At 40.3% G+C, this 8,132-nt stretch overlaps 1 protein-coding gene across 2 annotated transcripts; it reads left to right on the top strand.

Annotated features, from left to right (window-relative positions):
- The first annotated feature begins 113 nt into the window (after window positions 1-113).
- SERPINB1 (serpin family B member 1) lies at window positions 114-7,883 on the top strand. Of its 2 annotated transcripts, none has more exons than XM_019613784.2 (7): window positions 114-355; window positions 465-614; window positions 2,680-2,817; window positions 3,752-3,869; window positions 4,892-5,034; window positions 5,696-5,863; window positions 6,563-7,883. In XM_019613784.2, exons 2-7 carry the CDS (start codon window positions 495-497, stop codon window positions 6,962-6,964), a joined length of 1,089 nt encoding a protein of 362 aa, XP_019469329.1. In that variant the 5' UTR covers window positions 114-355; window positions 465-494; the 3' UTR covers window positions 6,965-7,883. The 2 variants fall into 2 exon arrangements, with proteins under 2 accessions (XP_019469329.1, XP_003204839.1); XM_003204791.4 differs by having other exon boundaries at window positions 118-355; window positions 465-640.
- Window positions 7,884-8,132: the final 249 nt, after the last annotated feature.

Here is an 8,132-nt window from a genome sequence, read left to right as displayed (position 1 = left end):
TGCCACAGTATAAGTGAAAACAAAAGCATGCCTCTCATTCCTTTTCTAACTAGAAAAAAAAAGTAATCACATTAACATCCGCTGTAAAGCAAAGCCATGAGAAGAGAGAAGTCAGAAGCAGCCATATCTGCAAATCCCAGTGCAAACAAAAAGGAGGGATCCCAGCTGACAAGCAGGAAGGTTTTACAGCATTGCCTGCCACCAGCCTTTGCGTAACCATCTGCCCGCCCCACTGTTGCACCTTTCACCCCACTGCCAGATACCTCACAGCTCCCAGTGGCCCTACCTCCAGCTCGCTGCTGGGTTCTCTCCTGCTGGTTTGGTCCTCCCTAGCAGCTGCAAAGCATCACAGGAGGTAAGTGCGTGCTTGTTTTTGCAGCCTGAAATGAATCCAGCCCTTAGAACTTACACTAGGGCATTGAGGAGTGATTTCTGAAGCCTTCACCGAAACCTTTATTTTCCAGCTGCAGCCATGGAGAGCCTGAGCAGTGCCAATGGCAGGTTTGCACTCGATCTCTTCAGAAGGGTTAACGAGACCAACCCATCAGGAAATGTTTTCTTCTCCCCTCTCAGTATTTCTACTGCTCTGGCCATGGTCCTTCTCGGGTCCAGAGGTAATACAGAGGCACAGGTGCTGAAGGTCAGCAGTAATTTCTCATTTTAACAACTTTTAGTTTTAATAAGTTTTAGAGATTGGACAATGAGAGGAGGGCATTAATTGTGTGAGCTTGGGACAAGGTTTCTGTCACTCTTGCTGACTCTTCCCCACTGCTGCTACCTGCCTGCTGCACTCCAGAGCCCTCCTCTTGTGTTCACTAGTAGCTCTTTTTTGCCCTCATTTCATTTGGGTTAATTGATGAATTTGGAAACTAATTTCACTGATTTGTCAGTCTTAATTTAAATTGATTAGCATTTCCAGCAGCAAGTCTTTACTAGAAGTTGTGAAGATTTAGGCTAGATATTTGTAAGAGGGGAATTTTTCACTGAGAAAGTGATGAGGTGGTGGCCAGGTTGCCCAGAGAAGCTGTGGGTGCCCCATCCCTAGAGGTGTTCAAGAGCAGGTTGGCTGGGGCCCTGGGCAGCCTGAGCTGGTGGGTGGCTGCCCTGTCCATAGCAGGGCAGTGGAACTGGGTAGGCTTTAAGTTGCATTCCAGCCCAACCCACTCTATGAGCCTTTTCCACAAAGAACTATTGTTTTGCAACATGTATTTAGTAATTGTATGCATAATAATGCTAAGTATGTCTTACAAGTAAAAAATAAGATATAGAGCTGTATTATTCTAAAACAATTGTTACAATACATGATGACATTACCCAAGACCCAGCATTGTAGCAGTCAAGCACCCAGTATTTCTTAGGAGCAGAACTCACATGTCCATTCTCACAGTATCCTTAGGTTGAGTAGCAGAGGTTAAAAGAAAATGGTGTGGCTTCTTTACTGGGGGCTTTGTTGTAGACCCAGCTCATCAATCCTTTTCACACTCCCCAGCCTGTTTGAAAGCTGGGGTAAGTAGTTTGGGTAAGTAGTTTCCGTATTTAAAGTTAGTCTTCTAGAGCTGGTGGTTTCACAACAGCAGTTGCAAACTGCAAATTCTAGTGCAGGTAGCAGTGTGCCAATTTCCTCTCAGATTCCTGTTCAAAAGAGACTCTACCTCTTTTTTCTTCACAAGGCAAACACCTGCTAGTGCAAAGGGAAGTAAGTAAGAATTGTCACTGTAGTTACTATTAACTTTTTTGCCCTATGAATAAGCTCACCTTTGTATTCCGAACTTTAGGAAGAACTTATTTAGACCATTAACCGCTGCCATTGTTAGTGAAAAGACAATAAAACTGAATCACTGCTTGTAGAAACAGACTTTGAACGTATATTCCTTATAACTCAACTGTCAGCCCCACCCAGGAAGAATCTTCTGAGAGCAGAAATAATGCAAGAGAAGCATAGGGGAGTTGGAGACAGAAGGTGTTTCAGCACAGTAACCTTCTATAATGCACATTCCCATAGCATAATGTTTAATTGATGAGAACATCAGTTAATTAAGGAGATAGTGACTGATGAGTGTGAAAGGTGTTTTAGGCATGGAGAAATTCATTTCTGGGATCATAATCCTACTTTAAGTTGGAATCATAGAATATCACATGGTGGAGGGGACCCATGAGGATCCAGCTCCCACTTCCACAAAGCACCACCCACTATGGTGGATCGTGCTGCCCTACCTGCAAACCTTGGCTAGTCGGTTTCCCTACAGGTTTGGTATGCACACTTCCATATTATAACAGCTTTTAATTTTAAGGTGATAGTTGTCTATGAAAGCACTTACATTTTCATAAAACCACCAAAGATTATAGCTCTTGAGTTTTCTTAAGACCTCATCTTCCCCGAACGCTCAGACAAGCTCAGTGGTCCATGGAGGAGATACATGCAAATAGCCCTCCAATGGGACTCCGGATCACAATCCATTGCTACAGCTGTGGCTAAATGTAAAGCAATAGCTTAATACAAGTGACATGGCTGGCGCAGCACTAAGGGACAGCTTCACTTGTTCTTTAAGGTTTACAGTTTGCAGCTTCCTTCTGCTTTCTTTCTTCAACATAACTACAAGAGGCACCATACCATACACATATGCTTCATGTTCTTTAAAAACAGCAGTAGCAGCAGTTAGCTTACCTCTTTCATTTCAGACATTTCATTTTGATGAAGTTGAAGATATACACTCAAGATTCCGGACTCTGACTGCAGACATAAACAGAAGGGATTCTTCCTGTCTCCTACGGATTGCCAATCGGCTTTTTGGAGAGAAGTCCTACAGCTTTCTGTCGGTATGGGTACAGAGAACATAGCTGTGTGGTGGAACCTGGGGGGAGGCTTTGAAACTTCATTATCTGTTGCACTCCTGTCTCCAGAGCATGCCCCATAGCAAAAATACCACACTAGCAAGTCCAGATGTCAAAACTATCTTTCTGTATCAATAAGCAGCATAGCTCAGGTGTTGCTGTCTTTATAGGAACGCAGCCATTTGAGTATTTGAGGTAAAAACATGTCTAGACATCTTTCTAAAAGTTACCAGGCAGTCTGCACAAGTGTTGTACACATGCATAAGCACTTCTGTGTCTTTAGGATGTGCAGATGCCCATAGGATGCACCTAAAGGATGTTATACAACAAATCCCTTTCTTTGCTTGTTCAGTTCCGTTGCTTTGGGGCTCAAGAGAAAAAGCAAGCCATGTAGATTCTTAGCTTAGAGTATATATAACAACATCCCATTTCTCTGTTGTTTTTTAGGATTTTTATTGGTCTAGTAGTACATAACTTTTTTCAAAAAATATGTTAAGTAATCTGGGAGGAGATCCCCAGCATGCCTAGACAGCACACCTCTTAACAAGGGAACCATACCTCTGTGTGTATTTAAGTATTGCTATTTTTATTCCTCTCCAGCTCTTTCTGGGAGTTTTTATTTTCTTAGTCATGCTTGAACCTGTTTCAGGAGAATGACAGAAGTGCTGGAGCACCTGCAGTAAGCGCTCCCTCAGATGTATATGTGTATACGTGGCAGATGTACAGTGAGGCTTACTCACTGCTGTTTCAAAGAGAAACAGCAAAAAAAAAAAAAAAAGAAACCCACACCCAAACAGACAATGCTCTACTAGAGCCCCACCTCAGTGCAGGTGATAACCTTTGTGTGTTATCTACAGTGTAAAGATACGTTCCCTTATCTGTGTGCAATGACAGCTGTTCTTAATGTTCCAAAATCTAGGATTTCCTGACTAATACTCAGAAGTTATATGGAGCTGATTTGGCTGCAGTTGATTTTCTTCAGGCTTATGGTGAAGCCCGAAAGGAAATAAACCAGTGGGTAGAGGAGAAAACTGAAGGTGAACTATTTTTCATTAATGAAGTAACTGGCGTTTTGCATACTTCAGGAGCAGGAAAGCCTTTATTTCCTGCCATCTGGAAATGGAGAAAACTCATTTTCTCCAGGGATATTCAAATGATTGGTTGACAGAACCAAAGAATATTATATACCTAAGCAAGACATTTCAACAGCTACATAAATCATAGAATGACCTGGGTTCAAAAGGACCACAATGACCATCTGGTTTCAACTCCTTTGCTACGTGCAGGGTCCCCAACCAGCAGACCAGGCTGCCCAGAGCCACATCCAGCCTGGCCTTAAATGCCTCCAGAGATGGGGCATCCACAGCCTCCTTGGGCAACCTGTTCCAGTGCTTCACCACCTTCTGTGTGAAAAACTTCCTCCTAATATCTAACCTAAACCTCTCCTGTCTCAGTTTGAAACCATTCCCTTTGTCCTATCACTATCCAGCCTCATAAATAGTCATTCTCTCCCCTACCCCCTCATTTAAATCCATTGTTTGTGTTCAGGCCAACCCATTCAGGCTGGGTACACAGACATAGATTTGTACTCATGAAATGGAGATCTTTGGCTACCTAAAAATGACTTTTTTTTTTTTTAATATCTTCCTTAATCCGATAATCCTAAATCTGGGTATTTTCCAGTTTTTGCTTAGCTGGCTGCAGGTGTGGCAGGGGGATGCCACCCTGAAGTGATGTGCTGCAGCTCTCTGCAGCTTAGGCTGCCCTATGTCCTTTTTATCTGGGTAGCTAGATTCAAACCACCGGAGATGACAAGTCATGCGTGACAGTCATAACTACAAATACTACATTTCCATCAAGTTACTGTAAATCAAAAGTTATAGCATGTACTATTAACAAGTAAGGTGAAGTAAAGTGAAAGGTACTGAAAAAAAGACCATCAGAGGAATGGACTAGAATTGTATATTTCTATGGCATCAGTATCTCTGTGGATAATTCATATGCAATCAACATGTTACACGGTTTTGTTGTGACCTCCCTTTTTTTGTGCCCTCTGAAGGTAAAATCCCTGATCTGCTGTCTGAAGGCTCAGTTAATAGCATGACCAAGTTGGTACTGGTAAATGCCATTTATTTCAAAGGGAACTGGGCAGAAAAATTTGAAGAAGCCAACACTGCTGAGATGCCATTTCGGTTGAATAAGGTACAACAGATACATTTTGGTGGTACATACCTAACAAAAAGATGTGTCTTAACCTGAAGCTTCACTTACAATAATAGAAAAATGCAAGCATGGACTCTTTTGTGAATGTTTTCAGTTTACAAAAGAGTTTCTTTATCAACTTCAGCATTTTCAGCAATTTCATTTGTCACTTACTAGAACAGTGTCAGAGGTGATCCTCATACACAGCCTAGGACCCTGACTGTGCCTGGCTGAGTTTCTGTCCTTAGGCTAGAATGAACTGTATTAAAATGACTGTGCATTTCATTTGAGCCCCATTTTCTTGTTCTATATTTTGTGGAACAGCTCTATGAGGTACATATTCAGTCACCTGATTTACACTGAACAGGGTTGATCTTTGGTTATTTCTGCTGTTAGAGAAATATAAAGATACAGCAACTCAAATCCTGTTTCAGTCTCAGTAGCGACTATGCTATAGAAGACCAGGAAGAATGAAATATTAAAATTCATTCTATCTTCAGAAAAATCTGTTATTGAACTGCCAGCCACGAATCTGATGGAGGTGGTTTTATAATCACCTGATACAGTGCAGAAGGGGTTTCTGCAAGAACATAATTCTTATGTTTACCATTGGTCTTTTAAATTGGTATTTTAAAGTTTTCCATACCTTTTAACTACTCAGAATGAAAGAAAGACAGTGAAAATGATGTATCAGAAGAAGAAGTTCCGTTTTGGGTACATCTCTGACATGAAAACCCGTGTTTTGGAGCTGCCCTATGATGAAAGAGAATTCAGCATGATCATTCTGTTGCCTGATGATATTGAAGATGACTCCACTGGACTGCAGAAGGTGATCCATCTAAACTAATGCAGTTATTTAATTGATACATTCAGCACTGAAAATTAAAGCCTTAATGAACTTATGCTCTTAGAACCCCATATCCATCAAGCACATTTTTTAGATAATGCTCTACTAATGCCACAAGAATACACACACCCTGTCCATCATGGAGAGAAGTTGTGTTCTGTTTTTCTTGTGGCCTCTAGCGTGCTGAACAGAACTCTAAATGAGATGAAAAAGAAATTGCTTTTTTTTTTTTTGTTCTCATGGTGAAACTTTCATTACCTTTGAAAGTCTTTATTTTCTTAGACTTACATTAGGCAAATTTTTCTACTAAACAAACAGGAATTAGGAACATATCAGCATCTTCAATCTCTGATGATTATTTTTGTTTGATTTTTAATTACCTCATTCCCTTTAGCTGGAATAACAGGAAGAATGATTGGTTTTAGCTATCAGTGCATGTTTTTGTATTCTCTATCAATAAGCAGCAAGCATCTGTTTTACTCCATTGACTGAAAACTGCAGCGACTTCACTTAATTTCAGTAGCAGTCATTAAATCTGTACTGAGCTATCAAAAACAGGGTAATCATTTCTGTACACTTGCTTTGTAGTTGTATGGTACTCTATACAATCCTCTAAGTGTTACTGGAAGTAACACACTTCCATATTGATGAGGTGTACTCTTTCCATGTTTTTAATTCTAGCTGGAGAAGCAGCTCACCTTTGAGAAGCTCCAGGAGTGGACGTGTCCAGAGCACCTATATTCCACTGATGTCCATGTGCATTTGCCAAGATTTGAGCTAGAAGAAAGCTATGATCTTAAATCAGATTTAGCAGCTATGGGCTTGTTGGACATATTTGACAGTGCCAAGGCTGACTTGTCAGGAATGTCAGGGGCACATGACCTTTTCCTCTCTAAAATTGTACACAAGGCTTTTGTAGAAGTGAATGAGGAGGGCACAGAAGCTGCAGCTGCTACTGCTGGCATTGCGATGCTTTGCATGGTTATAGAAGAGGATTTCAATGCTGACCATCCTTTCCTTTTCTTTATTCGCCACAACCCAACACAAAGCATACTTTTCCTTGGCAGATATGCTTCTCCATGAAAAATAACCCATCATTTGCAAAACAGTTTCTGCTATAATCAGCAAATGCTTTGCTTGTAAGTAAGTTGAATTTTGATATAGAATGTTATGGTTCCTGTCCTGAGTTCTCAGTAACTGGCACTATGATTCTGCATTTCACATTTAAATAACCAGACAGAAAATGGATTAGTAACTTTTTCCCTCCCCAGAGATTCAAAGTTCCTGTACTCACTAGGAAGTAACCAAAAAAGTCTTAACTGCAGGCAGAAGTAGTCTTCTTTTGAAATTGGGCTAGCAATGGAACTATTCTTGGAAGAAACTCGAACTTTTAGGATGCCAGATCACTATCTCTCTTTGTAGAGATTTCTCTGTATTTACAGAGAAGGCTGACAACACCCAATGCAGTACAGTCATTCCTTATACGTGTGAACTAGGATGTAGTTGGAAAGCTATCCTTCCATAAAGTCTTGCTCTTCAAATATACATTAATATCAAAATAAAACTTATATTAAAACTTCCAGGTACTAAAAGACTTCCTCCAGAACAGCTGAGTTTACCCAGTTCTGTCACAGAATAGAAGGTCAGATAACATTTGTTTGGAGACATCTATTAATAGACAAAGGATTAAGCTATTTAAACAGAAGTAACCCCTTCCAGACATTAGCCAGAAAACTTACAGTACAACTTTTAAATGATGAAAAAGACAAACTAACGTATTTAGGTGATATGTCTAAAGAGACTTTTTCAAATATGGAATTTGGTGCCACTTTAGTTATTGAAAAACATCAACATTTCTGCAAGTTCAGGTATTTTCAAAAGAGGATAGTTTCTGGCTGGATACTAAGTGAGCCTCAAAAAAAACTTTTCAGCTTCCCAGAAGATGACTGCCTATAGCCTGCAACAAATACTTCATGTACCAAATAAAACATTTGGTAAGCTCTGATGTCCACTGCCTGTTTGTACATAACTTATACATAACTCCTTACATTGTACAACCACCTTACGCCTGGGAGCCACTACATGCTGTTAATATTCCATTTATTTCTGAATGTTACTTTCCTGTATTGTGTATATTCTGGATACTGTTTCTTGTGTTTACCTGTACAGCCTCAGTTCTAAGCAGGGCACAATCATTTATACAATTATAAACTGCACAGCCATTAAGCACTAACTAAAGAGTTTAACTTCA

This window comes from Meleagris gallopavo, chromosome 3 (genome assembly GCF_000146605.3).
Source record: "Meleagris gallopavo isolate NT-WF06-2002-E0010 breed Aviagen turkey brand Nicholas breeding stock chromosome 3, Turkey_5.1, whole genome shotgun sequence".
Lineage (NCBI taxonomy): Eukaryota > Metazoa > Chordata > Aves > Galliformes > Phasianidae > Meleagris > Meleagris gallopavo.
The sequence above is the reverse complement of the archived record's forward strand: the minus strand, read 5'-3'. Positions and strand labels throughout refer to the sequence as shown.